Genomic DNA, 20,896 nt, shown 5'->3' on the forward strand with positions numbered 1-20,896 from the left:
CACGAGGTTTTGGTTGCTGAAGAGATGCAGCTGTTGGAGGAATACATTATTCAAATAGTGTGCATGAGCAGAGGGGCATATATGAGAGTGAGTGGGCTAAGTCCTAGCAAGGCAAGTAAAAGAGGCAACATTAGGAGATCTAAGCACTGTCTGTAGTTTAAACCTAATGTGCGTGCTGGGACAGATGTAAAACGGTGTACTAAAACAGGGACACGGAACATCAGGCACAGCATGTTTTTATGCTTTCAATCAATCTGTAGTTTAAACCTGTCATGCTTTAAATTGTTTGGACGCATGAATTCAAATTCAAATTCAAATTCAAATTTTATTTGTCACGTACACAGTCATACACAGTACGATATGTAGTGAAATGCTTGGACAACTGCTCGTGACCTAAAGAAAACAAAAAAGGAAAAGGCTATGAATAAGATAGGAAATAAATATGAAAAATTAAAAAGGGTAAATTTAACTAGGAAGGAATAAAATATAAATTAAGGTTAAAAATGAAATCACTGTACAACACAAATTAGAATGAAGGGTAAATTTAACTGGGAAAGAATAAGATAAAATATATAAATTAAAGTTGAAAATAAAATAAATGTACAACAAAATACACAATATAGAACTATATAAGAATGTATGAAGAAATCTAAATATAAATAAATATATACACAATAACAGCAGCTGTACAAGTATTAACAGGAAATGAAGACTATAGTGACCAGTGTTGTGCAAAAACAATGTCCAGAAAGTCCAGTGTGTGTGTAAGAACCATGTGTGGGTCAGTACTGTGTGGTGATGTGATTGAGAGACCATATCGCCTGCGGGAAGAAGCTCCTCCTCAGTCTCTCTGTGTTGGTCTTCAGGGAGCGGAATCGCTTTCCTGACCTCAGCAGAGAGAACAGTCTGTTGTTGGGATGGCTGAGGTCCTTCACGATCTTCCTGGCCTTGGTCCAGCACCGCCTGCTGTAGATTGAGTGCAGGTCAGGGAGCTCGGAGCGGATGGTGCGCTCAGCTGAACCCTCTGTAGAGCTCGTCTGTCCTGCATGGTGCTGTTCCCGAACCAGGTTAAGATGTTTCCCGTCAGGATGCTCTCTATGCTCTCTGAGGGGGGTGGACAGTGAAACCTGTCCTCACAAAAGTTGCCTAAAAAAGGTTACAGTTTGATTTCAATATAATTGGGCAACAATGAAGGAATCAATGCCCATGTTGATTTTATTGCATGGAGCAATGATAGATGCTCTATAATGAACAAAATAAGAAGGTTGTCTTCTAAACTGTCATAAGTGAATACTTGAGTGTTTGTCATCTATTGAAGTCAAAAACCAAATGTGCTGCTACTTTAAGCAGCGCACTTAAACGACTTTGCTTTGCAAGTGTTTCCTGATGCAACTGTCAGGGTTTTTTCTACCAGTGTTTTTAAAAGAGTCATTAAAATTGTTTGGAAAGCTTTGCGCGCCAGTGTCTCATCAGAAAGACAAAATAAAAAGAGGATGCACTCAGTGCAGCTTTATCTGTCAAAATACCCACATTGAAAAGTGTTTGGTGATAGTTAAAGATCTGATAAAGAGAAAACTTTTTTTACTCTTTTGTGCCATTATTGACTGCTGTTTCCTCTCTTGTCCTGTCTCCCCGTGCTCTCTTTTTTTTACCGCACGGGTGTAACAGGCTTATAGGGTATAGTTGTCACCCTGCAGACCAGGTAGGCAGCGTGGACACCCAAGTTTGTAAATTTGATCACTTGTGATCTCGACCTAGGGTTGCCAACTTTTTAACTATGAAATAAGGGACACCCTAGCATATCAGAAGCCCATGCAGCCAGTTGGACATAGTTTAAATATGCATAAAATGTTGGTATTCAGTTTAATCAATACCTCATCTAAAACGATAATGAAAAATACAGTAAATGATAGCTGCAATCACTATTTACTTAAAAAAATTCCTTTAAAAATAAGCAAAAAAGAAAAAAAAATCAATATTCAAAATACTGTAAATACGGGCTTCCATTACCCAGTTTAGTAGCTCTTTATTTTTGTGAATCGGGCCGTCACTGACGACTGTGAGTGGACACAAGCATTGGTCTGATACAACTGCAGTCAAATCAGATTTTGTATTTATAAGAGTGCCATCTGTTGGTCAGAAAGCAAAATTGTCGGTAATAGTGAATATACGGAATATTTAAGGTAGAACAAGGGACAAACCAATTTTGCTCATTATATGGGATGTCCTGGCTAAAATGGGACAGTTAGCAACCCGGTCTCAATTACAAGGTCACAGGTCAAGTTTTCTGAAAATCTTGTGAATACTATCATTTTGAATCCCTGAGATTACTTAATATAATAAAAAGACGTGGGAAAAGGATCTGTAAGGTTTGTTTTTTGTGAACTTTTCTTTAATTGTTTGTTTACCTGAACGCCTGTGGGGAAAGTCTTTATCATTAGAAAAAGCTACAAAACTTGAAAACTTTAAATCTGCCCAGAATTTACACCCTCATTCACATTTTCTAAAGCCATCCAGTGGGCCTGACTGAAGTCGTTGCCAGGCCCATTCTGGCCCTCATACCTTATGTTTGGCACCCCTGCCTTCAGGGGACAGTTGTTGTGTATTTGTTCTATATAAATAAAACTGAATTGAATTGAATTAAACTGTGTATGTGTGTCTGTGTGTGTGTATGAGACAGAGACATGCGTGCTTGTGTGTATGGTTTTTGTTCAGGAAAATCCAAGTCCACTGAGGACACACAGCGTTTTTGTGTGTGTGTGTGTGTGTGTGTGTAAGTTTGTGTTGGTTCCCTGTGATATAGCGAAGTAAAGCTGTGTGTTTTCATGTGAGAAGGAAAGTGATGATGTATTGACAGAGATATATTAAAGGCTGCAGCCTCGGGTCCCTGGCCTCCAGCCCTCTGGCCTTCCTCTCCTGTCTGATATTAGCAGTGGGGGTGTATTTAAAACTGTGTGCGCACACCTACACACATGTTACCCAAGTAAAACTTACATCATGTGTCCTCCAGCCAATCCTCTGAATCCTCTCCCAGCAGCAGGTGCACATTCATCACTTTAGTTTTAAACCTTTATAACCAAAGTGCCGTCCTTAATAAGACTTCTCTTAAAAATTTAAATGAACTGAGGTGATGGGTTGGCATTACAGCTTTTGCCTCTCGGCACAGCAGAGTTCCCCGTGTCTCTGCTTTATTCGTTGTCATGCTGATAATTTAAGAACTGGTTGCAAAGGCTGGGTTTTCACTTCCATTCTGTGCTATTACTACATGCAAATTTTCTCACTTGGTAATACTGTGAACAGAAAGTCTGACTCAGAAATATAAGTGCATATTTTTAGGGCCTCAGTTACCCTGACACCATCCACGAGAGCTCGTCAAATATTAGGAGTAGATTTCTGCATCTTAATTACAGAGTGTCATTGCAAAATTGACTAATTTGTAGATGGATAGGTTGATTGGATTTAGCTGCTCTTAAGTAGATCAATAATAAATCAGTGCCATCATTCTAGTCACTTGTAATCCACGTCTTTATCTTGCCTCTGAGGTGATTACTGCAAGTCATCTTACCCTTATCTTAATTGGAAGCCACCAACTTGCTTTCAAGGTGCCCAATCTGGTGTTAGTTTCACACAAAGGCCACTCCCCCCGCCCCCCAATACCTGCATACAGTTTATTTGTGATTTTGAAATATTACAGAAACTTTTTAACAAGGTTTAACAGATGAGATGCTTATTTATTTTCATTTCCTAGTGGAGCTACAAGAATCCATGGTTTAATGTGTAGAAACATATTTGGAAAAGGAGAGAGCTAAGTGATATAAATGCAAAAAAGGGGGCCACTTTCATGAGGAAATCAATTTGCTTTGATATAAGCTCTATATAGTCGGCATGAAAACAAATATCGGAGAGATTGGGGAAGTTTCCTCTGAAAGTTTTTCCTTAGTCTCTTTTTAAATGTGTGGCCTTGCATGTGAGTTTCATCCCATTAGTGCAAAGCATTGTTCCCACCTGCCGAACACCTTCTCTACAGTGTGCCACTGGAAAGCTCCAGGGAATTAATGGCTCACTGGGCCATTAATTCACTGCCTCGCTCCGTGCCTTGCTTATACTTCAGTCTCCCAGACAAACTGAGCGCTACCTTAGAGAGCTAAGAGTAACCATCGATTGAGTTCCTCTTATCTATCAGACATTTAAGGATTTGTGTTTTGATATACCTGCAGGTACACCGATCCATTTCCTTGATGACAGTGTAACTTCTTATTTGTATTTTTTTGTCTTTTTATTTATTTCTTTTTTGCTTTTACCAAAACCAGTCTTATCCTAATCACTTGTTTTCATATAGACAGAGGAAAAATATTCCCCACCTTTTAAAAAAACAAACCAAAAAAACCCTTCTGTCAGCATTGAGTCTCATTTGTGTTCCTTAACCTCTTCACTTTTTTTAGAAAAACTAAAAAAATAAAATAACCCCGTTCATTCCTTTTGCTTGCTACCCTACTCAGATTTTTTTCCCTCTGTTTGCTCCCATCAAGTGGCTTCCTTTTTACTCTTTCAGTCTCTTTCTTTCATCTCGTCTACATTTTTCATTTGGTTGTCAACAAACAAATTACAGGCTGCTATTCTATTCTGAATTTGCTGTGATGTGCAGAGCATACACAGGGTAAACCCAGGACTTTAAAGGGAATATGTCATTGTTGTTTCGCAGCATTTAAATGAGCTCAGCATAACTTTAGATTTATTGTCAATAATAAAACTAGCAGTCCTTAGGTGCATTGTGTTGCCCTAAAGCAGGGCTCTCCAACTCCAGGCCTCGAGGGCCAGTTTTAGATCTCACCCTGAGTCAACACACCTGAATCAAATGATCAGTTCATTACCAAGCCCCTGGAGAACTTTAAGAAAGAGATCTCAAACTCTAGTCCTCAAGGGCCAGTGTGTCCCTGTTGCAAAAAACCTGAATAAAATTAGTAGCAAGAATATAGAACTTGACTGCATGCTGAAAAGGCAACCCCTCACCCTACTCAAGTAAATTTAAGTGAATGTAAGTGTTTGGAAAAATGTATTTCTAAAAGTACTTTTATTGCAGTATGTTCATTCACTCATGAGCTGCTGTAACATGAATCAAATAGCTGAATTGCCACTTGAGCATGTAATCAAGTTTTATAGTCTTGCCAATGACCTACTAATTTTATTCAGGTGTGTTGCAACAGGGACACATGGAAAGGTTGCAGGACACCGGCCCTCGAGGACTGGAATTTGAGACCCCTGCTTTAAGACATGTTGAGGAGGTAATTTAGCAATTTGGCTGCCCTAAGGTGTGTGTGTTCTTGTGCTTGCACTTCATGAGTGAGCTAGCATTTGCCAAAACTGGTGAAACATGCACTTGTTGTACTTTATGTGAGCTGTCTTCTACATCAATTGAGACTATAGTATTTGCTTGCTTTCACATCCATGTGAATTTGAGTGACTCCCATTCTAAATCCATTGGGTTTAATCTGATTTTACACCTGTTGTAGCCATAATACCGTCAACTCTTCTGGGGAGGCTTTTCACAAGGTTTAGGAGTGTGTTTATGGGAATCTTTGACCATTCTTCTTCATCCAGAAATGCATTTCAGAGGTCAGACACTGATGAGAAGGCCTGGCTTACAGTCTCCGCTCTAATACATTCCCAAAGGTGTTCTTTTGGATTGAGTTCAGGACTCTGTGCAGGCCAGTCAAGTTTTTATTTTTTGAAGTACCCCTTCACCTGGCAAATGCCAAACCCAGACTTGTCCATCAGATTTTCAGACTGAGAAGTGCCTTAAAGCACTACATCTGATGCTTTGCATCGAGCTTGGTGATGTAAGGCTTGCATCCAGGTCAGCCACTGAAACCTATTCTATGAAGCTCTCTAAATGCTGTAATCTGAAGGCCAGAAGTCTGGAAATCTGTAGCTGTTGACTCTGAAGAAAGTTGACGACCTGTGCACACTCTGCACCTCAGCATCTGCTGACCCCACTCTGTGATTTTTTTTTTTCTTTTCTCTCCATAGCCTACCACTTTCTGACAGTGTTCCTGTCATTTGCACTCGCATTCACTGGATTGTGGAATATTTAGTAACACACAAATTTCTCAACTTTACTTGCTAAACGGGTGTCATATCACAATACCACACTGGAATTCACTGAGCTCCCGACCCATTTTTCCACAAATGTTTGTAGAAGCAGTCTGCATGCCTAGGTGCTTAATTTTATACATCTGTGGCCATGGTAGTGATTGCAACACCTGAATTCAATGATATCGATGGGTTAATGTAATTCTTGAAAATCTGTGTCCTGACAATACTATTGACTTGGATGTGAAATGGCCAGCTGTTACCATATCACCCTCTACAATTTGGATGAATTAGTCTATCCTAACATTGGACAAAAGGCTGGAAGCCATGAACAGGATTCCAGTCCATCACAGAGAGCCAGGCAACCACTCATGCTCACATGAATTTAAAATCCCCACTTAGCACAACATGCTTGTATTTGGACTGAGGAAACCAAAAAGAAACCTTTGGAAGAACGTGCAATTTCGTGAACCTTTTTGTTTTGGTATGAGTCATCTTACACCTACAGCCATGGAAAAAGTAGTTTAACTATCATAGTCTACTGTGGTAGTTGCATTGTTAAAATATAATCCCCTTTTAAAACAGTTAAATGAGGATACATTTGTAACATGAAAGCCTAAAAGACTGGCACAAATGCAAAGGTACAAACAGTAAACAGGAAAAAATGAGACAGATGGCCCCAGACAGGGAGAACGGGGTTAGACAGAGCGAGAGACGCCCAGGCCTTAGCCCCAGCAGTCTTCATGCTGGTAAATTAGCTTGGTGAGATCCCACTGTGGCGATACTCTCCTCATTAAACAGAGACCATAGCTTGCTGTTAGAGGGCTAAGTCAAAAATGTTTTTGAACAAGTAAATAACTATCCAGACTTACTCAAAAGCAGGGATCCAGACGACCAAATCAATTTACTGTATTTGTGCCTATATTCTCATGGTCACCATGCTCTCTTCAATTCCTCCAGCTCATTCTGGGTGTCTAAGCCTTGTCAATCCTTGTCTAAGCTCTGTAGCCTTTGAAATTATGTATACAAAATGACTACAATTTCTCTCCACGCAAAAGTTGACTATAAATTGGTTAGCATGATTAAGCAGATAATTTTATCACGGATGACGTGACCGACCTTCCTCACGATGCCCCTGCAAGTGTGTCTGTTTAACAACGTATCCAATTCTCTTACTGACAGTGTTTGTGTGTGTGTGTGCGTGTGTGTGTGTGTAGGAGACAGAAAAGCGATATGTGCGTGTAATGCTTTGGGGTTAATTAGCTTCAAACCAATGCCATCTATCAGCCTAGTGCTCAGACTCTGCTTCCCTACCTGACGGCTCCATTACCACCAGATGCACACAAGCACACACTATAGGCCAGTTCAGGTTGCAGTCATGCTTCTGTAAGGTCTCCACATGATAATATTTTTTTAAAACAACATTTAGAATAAAAAAAAAAATCTAATATTTGTCATAGATTTAGATTGTTTTGTGCTTATTTTCAGCCCTTCGTAGGTTACTGTAGCCTGAAAGCACAGCACAAGTTGCTGACTCTAACATTCCTCACAAACCAGAAGTCTCCTTAGGTAAGCATATTTTGCCATGCTGATTTTTTTTGTCTTTTTGGTTCCTCTGCCAGGATGGGTGCAGTTCTGTGAAATGAATTTTCTCAACTTTGGTTCCCAGCTGGAACAACACACACACACTCACTCACTCACAAAAAGCCAGTGGCTTGAATCATTAGGTCCAAATCCGGCTGTTAGTTATCTGTTCAGCTCCCTAGTGGGATTTAGTTGGATCTATAGTGAAGGATGAAACTGTTCCTCTCTTTCACCAAACCCATTAAGGAACAGACGGGGCAGACCTAACTGTCTATAGTGGCAGGACTTCTAGGATATTGGCTTATATTGGTTTCTATTGGTTTCTATTGCTTTCACTGCCCCCAGAGTTTATTCAGGAGATACTATTTGGAAACAAAAAAAGCAGAAGGGCTTTTAAAGGTTTTCTTAAAGCAATGTTTTAGTCAAAGGATTTCGTTTCCAGAGCTCAAGAAAACAGTGATATTAACAGCTTGCTGGTGTTGATTGATTGTTTTCATGAAGGGGAAACATAAGCTTTTACTCTTTCAATACTCTTTGCTTAGAGGGGAATACAGCAATTAAGAATTAATCTGTTATTTTTATGGCTGAGACTAGTCTATTCCATGTTTTCATTGTGATTAATTCTATACTTAAGCAAAGGAACCAAGATTTAATATCTTTGCTGGCTGGGCCCAATCGCTATTCAGTGGCAGCCCCACTACTTGATATAGATTAGTTTGTGTTTGTTCTTAGAAAGAGTTTAGGCTTCTAATGAGGTTTTGTGGGGAGGTACAGGGAATAAGTGCTGGTTCAGAGACCTTTTGGCTTAAGAGTAGTGACTGTAAGGAGGCGAGCAGCAGCATGCATAGTGGAATTCTGGTAATCCAGAGATCCTTGGGAACAGAGGATTAACGATTTAAGATGCCTTCATTATACAACAGTGTGTGAAAATTATTTATTTGCTATTATATATAGACTGTATTCCGGGGATCCAAAAATACCAACAATTTGTTACTTTGTGGAAGTACGGTAGTTCTTTGGATAAAATGGAAAAAAAAAAGTTTAAAATTCAAGCTTTCAAGCAAGCATTTATGCAAAATGTCATATATTGAATGACTGAATTGTAATGAATAGCCAAACAAGGTTATGAACAGCATCTAGAACTAAAGAAAATAACATTAACGCTGTATGTTCACCAAAGTATTTTCTCTTGAATACAGCTATTTCTTAGTTTGTGATTGGGTCATCATTCAGCATGTCTATAAGGTCAAGTATCTCCAGGACATACTGCATCTACAGTGGTTTGGATACTTTCTGTCTCATAGAAAAAGAAATACCATCAAATTATTACATTTTAGCATCATCTTGGTAACAAACAGGCTTTTTTTTTTTTTTTTTTTTTTTTTTTAGCTTGAATATAAGTCTATTTGCAACAAAAGTTTTCAGTTGCTTTATCTGTCCACTTTCCACTACTAGACTCCGATCCAGTTGTTTATACATTCAGTAATTATTGTTGATATCTTTCTGCAGTCAGTGGATATTGCATAGATGATAATAATTGTCTTCCAAAACTCTGAAACAATACAGGACATTACTCTGATAAGTGCATGAGAGTCAGAAAGTGTTAATTGAAACGGCAGATAAGCCTATACATACTCTTCCATTTATTACTCACACTTGTATTTCCCTCTCTCTCCCTCATACACTCACACACATATTCATTAGAGCAAATGGAATTAAGGGGATTGCAGGCATAATCTTCTTCCCCAGCGATGTGGGGGAACCAAGCTGTTAATTTGCTGCCTCTAACTACACCTCCAACTCAGCTTGTTTTGAAAAGGGCTCAAGTCATTGCGAGTCAATGGGAACTCACAGTACGTAAATGATTTACAACACTCAAACGTCGCTTGACATTTGGAAAATTAAGAAGGTTTCTGCACCTTTATGAAAGGTACATATCTGTTTTTCAGGGATCTATGAATGTGTCAGTAGTGGTAGTAACTTGGTAAATGGACCAGTACTTATATAGCGCTTTTCTACTCCAACTAATCACTCAAAGTGCTTTTTACTACAAGCCTCATTCATCCAGCCACACACACATACACACAGGCACTTTTTTTTTTTTTTTTTTTTTTTTTTTATACATACGTTTTCGATATTTGCAGTGCATCCTGATGGAGGCAACTCTGGGTTCAATATTTTGTCCAATGGATGCTTTAACATGTAGACTGGGATATCCAGTAACTATTGTAGCACTTACGTGTGAAAAGTCCAATGGATAATTACCAAGGTAATGAGTAATTTGGGCTAGTATCAGAAGATTAAGAACGACTCTTAGAGCTCTGGTACATCGAATGGCAAAGAAACCAGACAAACACAGTTGTGTGGCTTAAAAGTACTTTAGTGATGTTAAGCTTTTAAAATAATATTTGTAAACAACACAGTATTACAACAGGTTTTAACAGAATGTCAAGTATAAAAATTTCCCCCAAAGTAGCAAAAAAATAGAATAATAAAAATTGTGCACAAGTAAAAGAATTAGTCTTTTTTAAGTCCAAATGGTACCGGTGGGGCCCATGACAAACAGGTGTATTCCAATAGAATTCGTCCGACAAGGAGTGTGTGTGTGATTGTCTGTCCTACCGCACTACTTGTACAGTAGAGGATTGCAGTCCATCAATGTGCAAACGAGTGTGCGTGTATATGTATATCGTCTTCTAGGATCTTAGGTTGGCTCGCCATCCAGTGAACACTGTAACACTCTGGGTTCTGGAATTGCTGACCTGGTCTTTGGATTCGTCCCATATAAAAACCTGTTGAGTGGATGCTCAGCGTTTACGTGAAGCCACAGCTCAGTAAACCTTCCGGTCTTGTTCTGTCCTCGATAACAATTTTTAGCCTGCCTGCTCTGTTCGGCTATAGAAGCAAGAGACTGAAAACTTGGGAGCTGGTACTAAGGAAGGATAAGAGCTGCCTAGAGCTTCACTGATTGGCTGACACGAGAGGAGTGGAGTAAAACCTAACAGCTCTCATCAGAGCTCATCAACCCTCGGAGAAACTTAACCCTTGTTTAACCAGAACAAATATATAAATCTGTCCCTTTTTTTTTTTTGTTTAAATAAATATTTTGATCTCGTTTCACTTTCATTAAACAAGAACAGTAAGAACAGAAACAATGAACATAAAATGTTTTACTTTTTCTTCTTTTTTGTTTAAGATGATTTTAGGAATTGGGTTACACTATACTGACATTTATTTACAGTTATTTTTATTTATACCAGACGATACTTTATTTTAACAGGATAATGCTGTAAAAATATGTAATTAAATCATTTATTATAGCATATATCTAGTAAAGCTCCAAGTTTTACAGTATTTTTTTAACAGTACAACAGTAATTCTGAGGCACCAGCCCTATCACGACAAAGAACTGGATAAACCAAAGAAAAAGTATGGAAAGATGGCTTGTGCTTCTGCGTTGTCAGTAGCTTTGCTTGTGAGGTACAGTCGCACTTTTAAACAATTAAGTCACTCGGATATTTCACTGGGTGTGTGCTCAAGTACGGCATGGAGCAGCAGCGAGCAAACAGCCACCTCTGCCCCTCAAACACAGGAAAGAAAGGAGAAAAGAGAAAATTCATCATGTTTTCTCCGAGTAGAACTAATAAAGCTGGAGTTTATCGATACCACAGTCTTTAATAATTTAGCCCTGGTGCACGTTTTATTACCTGGTTTCGCTACCTATCCCTAGTGACTATATAAATGTCTGCAGAAATATTTTGTGAAAACACAGGTATATTTGGGGTAGACGGTACTGGCTCTATGCCTGCAGTAGACAATATTGGATGTTGAATCTGTACTTTATGTAACTCTCGCTCCCTCACTGCACTTGCTCTTTTCTCTGCTTTTCGTCCTCTTACTCAGTAATGACTTGGGAAGGATGACAAGTCATTACTGAGTGTGTTTGTCTGAGTATGTCTGTGTTTCCCAGCTTTAGAGTGAAATAACAAAAGATCAAAGTATTAGGTTTGCCGAGGTCACAAAGTTTCTTTCCCATGGTAAACAGACGGATACCTCATACTCCTGCATCCATGAATTCAGTGCTCTTTTGAAATGGATATTCAGTTATTTAAAAGTACATAGAGTAAAAGACCAAGTAAAACGGTGGAGTTACACACAGCATAGACGTGAACGCAGCAGCACATGCATGTAGCCACATACTGTATATACAGTGATGAGCTGGAATTGGCTTTGATTTTTTTCCTTTTTTGTTTGTTTATCATTACCTCTATGAATTATACATATCCTGAAGTTCACCAGAGTTCCCAATTCTATTCCCCTGACAGAGGAGACCAAAAACGGCACTCAAATGCTGGAAGCGTGAACTTCCATTGGGTTGGAAAAATGGAAAGTTATTAAACAACTGAAAACTGAGGAACAAAGCTGTTTTGTTTCAAAATTAGATATCCAGCCAGCAATAAAACAAGAATTTTTCCATTTAGTACTGAGCAATGAGCGTTGTCATAGAAGTGAAAACAAAATATTCTCTCTTCTCAATATTCTCCTTAAACACAGTTAACGTGCTGTACAGGTTAGGAATTACAATTAGCATACTTCATTTACAATACAATGCATTTTTATGCTGCATGCAATAATCTTGAAACTTAGTGTTATTTGCCTTTGTTTACAGATTTGCTTTAAAACCACTGAAGAGAAATAACTTACAGTATCGCTCAAAATGGATCGCTGACCTTTTTAAAATGGCAAAGACAAGTATAGATGCACAGCGACAGAGACTTCAGATGATGCTCAAAGGGAATAAAGACAGTGAGTGATGGCCTTTAGAAACATTCAAGTCACATAAACACACACACTTGCGCACACTGTCTGTCCTAAATCTCCCGCCTGGATTTGCTGTGTTCAGCAGTTGTCGACGTTGGTGTTTTTGTGTGTGTTAGCATGGGAGACAGACAGCTGACACACCTTATGCTTGGGCTGAGATTGGCAGTTAAGAGTTGCTTCGAATGTATGCCAATGATATGTCTGCCCAAAAACTCTGTGTGTGTGTGTGTGTGTGTTTGCGAATGTTATAAATGGAGGGGCTTCTCCCACTGTCAGGGGGAAAAATCAATCTGCCTGTCAGCCATTGAACACCTTCGGCCTGTTATGCCACCTATCACAAGCAATAGACGTGTGTGTGTGTGTGTGTGTGTGTGTGTGTCTTCTGTTATTTCGTAGCCTCTTTGTCTCTCTGTTCTGCAATCTGACTGTTGTGCTTTTCTTTTCTTTCCCACATGTCTCTTCTCTGTCTCTTTTAAATCTTCTCTCTATCCTGAATCTGTCAGCCATAACACAAGTGTTGAAAAATGACACCACCTGCTTACCTTTTTGTTACCACACTGTCAGCCTGTATTCATATTTCCAATTATGAAGCAATTATGCTTTAATACCTGTTCATCATCAGCATGTGTTTTCTTTTTCCTTTCATATCTATGAACCAGCAATTTCTCATTTTAGTTACACTGTAACTTTCATGTTGATGACTTTGTCTCAATTTCCTGACAGTTGTTTACCACACTGATCCTGCAGGGAGTGGGCGTTTTGTAATTCCTAGTTCAAATATCACTGAACCGTTTTACTTTTTCGAGTTTTTTTTTTTCTTCATTGTATGGGAACACATTAATTGTGGTGATAAACATTAAATTGAAAAAATAATCATATAAGAGTCTTCCCACTTTACTCATTTTAATATGTAGGCAGTAAAACAATTACACTATTTAGCTCACGTTCAGAAACACCACGCTATTAACTCTGCTTTTTTTCACATTTCCTCAACATCTTCCTTCCTTCCTTCTTCCCCTTTTTCCATCCAGATCCCGCAGATCAGCTACGCCTCCACGGCTCCCGAGCTGAGTGACAACACTCGCTATGACTTCTTCTCCCGTGTTGTGCCACCGGACTCGTACCAGGCCCAGGCAATGATGGACATTGTCACGGCGATGGAGTGGAACTACGTTTCCACGCTGGCCTCAGAAGGCAACTATGGCGAGAGCGGCGTCGAGGCCTTTATCCAGATTTCCAGAGAAACTGGTAAGAGTGAACCTTTCCTCTGTTCATCTGCATCCCCCCCTAAAACGAAACCTCAGCTCAGCCTTGATTGAGATTAGAAGACTTATATTGTTTTTCTATATCATAGATTGTTCTGATTTTGTCTACATTTTATGGTGACGAGTTTTTATCCTCCAGCTTTTCTGGGAAAATGTTTGAAGCAGCATTTATATCTCCTTCTCTTCTGTGTTGTGTGACACCTTCATACAGTATTTGCCGTGACTGTCACTCCAGAGCAAATCATAATTTAAATGGATTTGAGTGAGAGCAGAGCGGAGGTCTATACTAGAGTTAAAAAAAACTGTTAGAAGGCAAGCTCGCCACTTCTGCTCGACTATCAGGATGTAATAACTATGATATGATGTTCATAGTGCACTTTGCTGTATAGTACATGAATAGTGGCTTTGGCCTGCAATTTTGGATTGTAGAAAGAACACAGTGGAAACCTGTTGTTTAAAGTTCTAGAGAAACTCCGGGGGAAGTTCACTCTTTGTGTAAATTGCAGGCTGTAGATTGCAGACTGTGGCGAGCAAACTGAGAAAGTTATTGTCGCAAACATGTGATGGACAAGTGCAGCCATCTGTGTATCTGTCTTTTAGTTCTTTATGCATGTATTTCTTTTTTGGCAGTGACGCCAGCTCTCGCAGACGCATTCAGCCGGTGTGAAAAAGGTGTGCTGTCATGGTTATTGTCCCTGAGAATTAGCAGAACAAGCTCTAAACGTCTAATACGGCAACTCTAGTTACTCTAGTAGGCAGGCGGGTGATACGGCGTTAAAGAGTGGATTTTTATGTTGACACAAAGACAGGGGTCATATTAAGCAGGTGGAAATCAAGAGTGAGGTTGATTTTAATAAGGTGGTGCAGAGTAAATTGTTAGTGGGAAATGTGTCTTGGATTTTGGCCCGCACGCAGTCATTTCAGAGCACATCTGTTGCTGGTGCAGCATTAATGTGCTGCCACTTTGGTGCTTTGATCAACAAAAGCAAAGCTAAGTCACTAAACTGCTGTAAAAACTTGGAGCAAATGTTCAGCAGTAACAGACTGTAAATGATCAGTTTTGTCATTGCTGCTTAAACTGTCATCTGCAAACTGGGATCAGTAATTTGAGCAGGACCTGTTGTCCTCTGCAGCTTTATGCTGTAGTGAAAGCATCTCAGTTCATTAAATCTCTTGATCCATCTGAAGGCAGCAGCACTCATGCAGCCATGTGTCATTAAAGGAAGGACAAATGGTGGAACAGTGACAGAGTTACGGGTGCCTGAGGCTAACTGATGTCCATGACGATCAAAAGGCTGATCTGTACTGTAGTACAATACCACAGAAGAGCTGCTGTAAGACATATCTGAACACCTTCATGCTTCAGAATGGTAGACAGGTAGTATAACAGTTGGGGCATGGTCACCCCTACCTGTCTAGAGCCTTCAGTGGAAGCATGAGTGTCTAAACTGAAACATGGAGCTAAGTAGGAATTCCCCCTTATTGCCAGGTGCATGAGCATGATTTAGCAGGGAGAGAGATAGCAGCATGATGCATTTGGTAACAAGCTATTGAACCCAGAGTAGAAAATGTTCTGCTGGTAAACCTCAGGTACTAAACTTTGTTGCTGACTATGCATGGGGTTACTACAGCTGTCAAGATACTGGAATTTCAAAGTCGATACCAATAGCCAAGAAAATACTCAATACTAGATAAAAGCTTTTGAGCCCATCGTGCAACAACAGAAGTAATGAAAAAGAAGTTATTAACATTTGTTAATGTTCCACAAATTTTTCCAGTTATAAGTTAGAATTAGCAAAATATTAAAAAAAAAAATGCCCAACACATATCAATAATGTAATTATTGTGGAAGAAGAGCATAATGGAAGATGGAGTGGTGAAGTGTGGTATCACTTATGCTCATTGCCTGCTTTTCAAAACTGACCTCAGAGCTATACAACAAAATAAGAAACCCATTTCAATAAATTATTGTGTAAGTAGTTAAAGCTTATCATATATTGTCCACCATTCACACTGGTCCACCTCAGTCTGCAGCTCTTTGCGTCCTTTCTTCGGCTCTTGAGCCACAAAACCCGTCTGATTTGGCTGTGCTGCTCCGGATTTCACTCTTCATTTGCTCGGTTTACTTCTCTACATTAGACTCTGCTCTGTTGGGCTACGGTTCCCCCGCTGCTCTGCACAGCCAGCAAACTGCCCCGTTCTCTGTTTCCGTAATCCGCTCTGTCACGGCTCCATATTCCATCCATGTCACGTTCAGCCTGCAACAATTATTTATCTTTTATCTAACTAAAATTCAGTAGCTGCTACCTTAATGATAACAGATGGCTAATGTGGCTACTGGGTAACTGCTAACAGTTAAACAACTAATGTCAACATATATGCTGGCCAGGTTAGCTTTTACGATAACTTTTTAATACTTCACTGGGTTGAAATAGGAGCTTAACTGTGCTCTCAAATTCCTCCTAAAGCACTGTTCAGTGTTAAGAACATTAACTACTACAGCTGTTAGTGATTGGAGGGGCTGTGTGAGTGTTTGCCGGCAAATTATGATGCAAATTATATTAGTTAAAATTGGTTGGTTTCCTGTCAAATCATACAGTTCACATACATAAATAATAGCAATGCTCCAAATTTTAGCAATGAAATAACTTTTAGTAAGTTACACTGCAAAGTGCCATTGTCACATTTTATTGGAGTAGTTTGTGCTTACTTGACTTAATTGACAGAACACATGATTTAAAGAAAGGATTTATTGGTCCTGTGTTAGTCTCTGCCACATTTACAACACTATTAAATAAAAGTAGCATGTCGTATTCTTTAAATGCACTAGACCGTCACATTATAGTTTATGAAACAGTTTAGAGTAGAAATTAAAATACCTTGGAACATTTCTGTCATATAAATGCCTTCATCAGCCTGTTTTAACTGTTTATTCCTGCCATCACTGTGCAAATTAAATAAAAAAAAACGTACAGACCTGCCTCTGGCTGCAGATTTGGGGTGCTTTGAGTTCAGGTCATGCTGCTCTGCACAGTTCGGACAACAATCGGATTTCCTGGAGAAACCTCCCTCTATTTGTTGAGCTGCTGTTCTCATGCATCACTCAGAGCAGAACAGCTGTTTTCAGAGCAGTGACACCCGTGATGAGGGAATTTGTCACCACAGCCTCAGTACTTTTGAATTCCACTTCTAGAGCCGAAAGTCTGCAGGTCTTGAAGCAGATATCCTGCTCACAGCTATATTTTGTTTCTTGTCTCCCTGCAGCAAGCTTTTGCCATTTTCTCTTAGCCAAAGTCTTGGAGAGTAATGGGCTTCTCATGATGATATACTTTACTGTTGTTAGCTGGGCTTGTATTTAGCAGTGGGATGTAAATTGGACAGTTGTTGGCTCTTGATTTTTACGGGCTGCTTGTGATCGATGTGTTTGCAGGTCTCTTTTAGTCTCGGCCTGCATTTCTGTTCTTTTTAAAATCACTCTTTGCCTGCTGTATTATCACGGAAAGATTTCAGGGCTGGGTTTGCTGTGAAGGGACAGTAGATGATGTATTTTAACTACTTCACTGGATGGTGTAGTGACAGGGAAAATGAGAACAAATCACTACAGAGTAAGTGAGAGTGACAGAGATACAGAAAATGAGAGAAACACAGAGAGATAGATCACTTGTCTGTTTTGATGTAAACTCTAAAAGCACGGTCCCTGTGGTCCTGGGAGCATCAAGATGGGTGAATGCAGAATCAAAATCAGTTTATGAAATCCTTCAAGTGATGTTGACAGATCAAAATGCTGCTGGTTTCCCTTGTTATGTCTCAAATGTTTTTTGAAAACACATCATGTTGGATGTTGACAAATATTTACCGACTGACAGAGCCAAGACGAGTAAAGAATCCATTTGAGGGGATTCTCATCAGTCGAAATCTTTCCAGTTTTTATTTTTTATCATCCTGTTGATTTTCTTCCCTTTGTTGTTGTTGTTGTTGTTTCTCCATTGTTTGTGTGCTGATGCAGAAATGACAGTTTTTTTGTATGTCTGTGCTGTTGTCTAGCTGTCCATCTTAGTCCCAGTGCGTGTTTGGAGCCAGCTCGCCCAGGGCTTTGTGCAGTGGCAGTCAGCACATAAATGTTTTGTGTGGTGTCAGATCAGTGTGTGTGTGTGTGTGTGTATGTATGTATACGTCACTGTACAGTCTGAAGCAATACTTAGCAAAGTGTGTATTTGTGTTCTGGGCCGGGGGGTGGGGGCATTATCTTGCTTTATATGTGTGTAGGTGGATGTGTGTGTGGGTGTATGGTTGGGGCTGCATGCTGTGACAGCAGTCACTCAATTCTTTACTCTGCCTCTCTGAAGACGCCAAGCAAGCTAAGGAAGATACAGGGATGGCAGAGTGGACAAAATGCTGGTGAACAAGAGGAGGGGACAGGAAAAAGTGACAGGACGGGGAGAGTTCATAGTGTGTTGGAATTAATGAATGAAACTGGACGCTGGGAAATAGGTAGAATAGGAAAAGAATAAGGAAAGGAAGAGCAGCATTAGGATAAAAATAAGGATCCTGGTAATGATATTAAGCATGCGTTGTACACATATGCATGCATATATTCCCTGAGACACAGTCATATATTTTCATTTTATTGCATTTTCAATAACAAGTGGACCTCTTCAGATACACTCGGAGAAAGAAAATAAGAGAAAGCGAGCTGCTGGGAATTTCTAGGATGTTATTTTGTAACTGCGGTGTAATGAGTGAAGTTTACAAGGCACTCTGCATACTGATACCAAACATCCATATGAATTGGTGTGTAATCATTCACCGATGAGTGTTAAAGGGTGGGTGTGTTTGAGAGAGTTATAGAAAGTGTGCACGTGTACTGCGTGCATTGTGAAAGGATATTAATTGCCAAAAACTGCTCTCATCACATTAGCATATGTCAGGGGTTAGTGGGTGTGTGTGGGGGGTGAATAGGTGATAGTGGCAGCAACAGAAAATGTTTAAAACTGTCCACTCAGACTTTTTATTTAAGACTCTGGAAGTTAAATCTTTACTTCTCCAATACGGTGTTTGAAAGTGAATATGTCCTACTTATGTTTGCTGCCGCACAGCTGCAGCGCTATGCCTCTCCCAGGAGGAGTAAGTAGAAAATTCTGCACATCTAATTTTTCAGCCAAGTCCACAGAGCAGTCAGCAAAATCTTTGTTTCAAAAGGACTGCTTTAGGAGGAAAAAACAACTGGAAACAACTTTGTTTTTAGGTTAGAAGGGAAAGAATGCAAAGAACAGGATGCAGGTGGTAAAGAAATCAACCTTCCTATGTTTGCCTTACTTTGCTAGCTCTTAACACTGGCATTAAACACAAAATTTCACTAAAGCACTAACTCTTGAGCCCACACCTTAAAAAATTGCCACAGTGGCCAACGCCAAACTGATCACAGTTCTTTTTCGTCTCCAAAAGCATGGATCTTGTCAGATCACCCCTTGCCATTAGTAACCAACCATGAGACAAAGTATTATGAACTTTGGCTTAAGCTATTAGAACCCTTTGAGGAGGGAGATCGCAATGATGCTGTAAGGGGAGCCAGATAAGGTTGGCTCCCCTTACAGCATCATTCATCTGTATAGTGGTTTATTATATCTGTCCAAATAACTGCAAATTATTTAAGCCTGCAGTCTTTGTGCCCATATGTCCAAATACCTGCTGGCGAAATTACCAACACAGTCCCCGAGTGGCACAGCTTGCTTGTAGAAGAATCTAACTCATAAGTCTTCCCTGATCAAACCTGACCTGACAAGGTTCATTTGTAGTAGGAGTTCTCACACAGATGTTTGGTAGCTTCTAAAAGTGTTAGAGATTCCTTTCTTGACTACATCGTGCATACTGTTTGTTAGAAGCAGCTAAAGCCTTTGACAGGGTGGAATTTCATTTTCTCTTTGAGGTCTTAGGGAGACTTAGATCATGGCCTGAATTCATTAAGCGGGTAAATGTGCTTTATAGTGCCCAGAATAAATTTGCATATTTTTTAATAAAAGCTCAAATTTTCAGTATCACTATTTGATATGTTGTTTTCATGTTATCTAAAAAAATAAGTACACTTCAAATGATTCACAAATAGTTTCATGCTGCTTTTCTTTACATGTTATCGTGAATGTTGTGTATTCAGGATAACAGATACGGGGAAGGATTTGGTTTTAAAGTAGGGATGCTCTGATGCGGTGGAGTCAACAGGCTAATAGAAATTCAATACAGAATCCTTATGAGATTGCAGCAAATACCTCAGTGTCTCACGACTTTATTTCGAGGCACCCCCCCACCCGCTGCGCAAATTGTACTTAAGAAGAGGGATCTTGCATTTGGCAGTGCCTTCTCTGTCTCACAGGAATATAACTTAATTTTTAAAAAGGAAATAAAAATGAACCCAGGCTTATTTTTGTGGAATCTTTTCAGGTGTAGAGCTCACTTTAAGAAATGTTCAGCACAAATTATTTAACAAGCTTCTTTTATTCACACGAAGAAGCATTTTATTTCAGTGGGTTAGATCCAGACCTCCCACAGTTCGCCAGTAGTATGGAGAAAACTTTAAAGTGTTAAGCCACAGAGTGACTGCACTCTGCCTTAAAGTGGAATTCAAACTTTTTTGATGAACTGTGGGAGACTTCATCCATCTGCCTCCCAAAATGGGAACCAGATCTAGTATGCAGAGGACTTTGCACAGAGGACGAGGGGCCTTTTCCTGCTTCTCTACATGACTTTCTTCAAAGTATCTTATAGCTTAGTATTTCTCACTATTTCTTGTAAGGGAACCAAGATACTAGTTTTTTGGGTTTTTTTTTTTTGCTTGAAATAATGTTTGGTGTTGAAACTGAGCTGATTGTGCTCATGAACATAGTTTTTAGATAAGCCACATTAGCAGCTTTGTACTTGATACTAATTTGCCAGTGTTACCATGCAAATGTGCTACACAGAAAGGACCAGATTTACTGTTGTTTTGTTCCAGGGCAAAAGCCTCTTTGGGCTTAAAAGAGTACTATTAGGATTTTTTAGGAAGCTTTCTTTAAGCAGTCTTCTGGAATAGTTCTATAAGCTTCTTGAAGGACATTCAAAGCTCTTCTTCAGGCTTTTGTCATGCATTTTTTTTTGCCAAGATG

General features: G+C 39.5%; 1 protein-coding gene across 5 annotated transcripts in view; it reads left to right on the top strand.

The window, feature by feature from the left end:
* grm8a (glutamate receptor, metabotropic 8a) overlaps positions 1-20,896 on the top strand; it is a 281,453-nt gene that overhangs the window by 114,450 nt on the left and 146,107 nt on the right. For 4 of the 5 annotated variants that reach the window (XM_005941599.3, XM_005941601.3, XM_005941598.3 and 1 more), the window contains exon 3: positions 13,527-13,743. In XM_005941599.3, the coding sequence (XP_005941661.1) occupies positions 13,527-13,743 (217 nt within the window). Of the gene's footprint in view, positions 1-5,217; positions 5,283-13,526; positions 13,744-20,896 lie in introns of those variants that run through there. The other variant, XM_042228283.1, reaches the window with a different exon arrangement.

Source organism: Haplochromis burtoni, unplaced genomic scaffold (genome assembly GCF_018398535.1).
Source record: "Haplochromis burtoni strain Fernald_Lab_line unplaced genomic scaffold, NCSU_Asbu1 Contig_315, whole genome shotgun sequence".
Lineage (NCBI taxonomy): Eukaryota > Metazoa > Chordata > Actinopteri > Cichliformes > Cichlidae > Haplochromis > Haplochromis burtoni.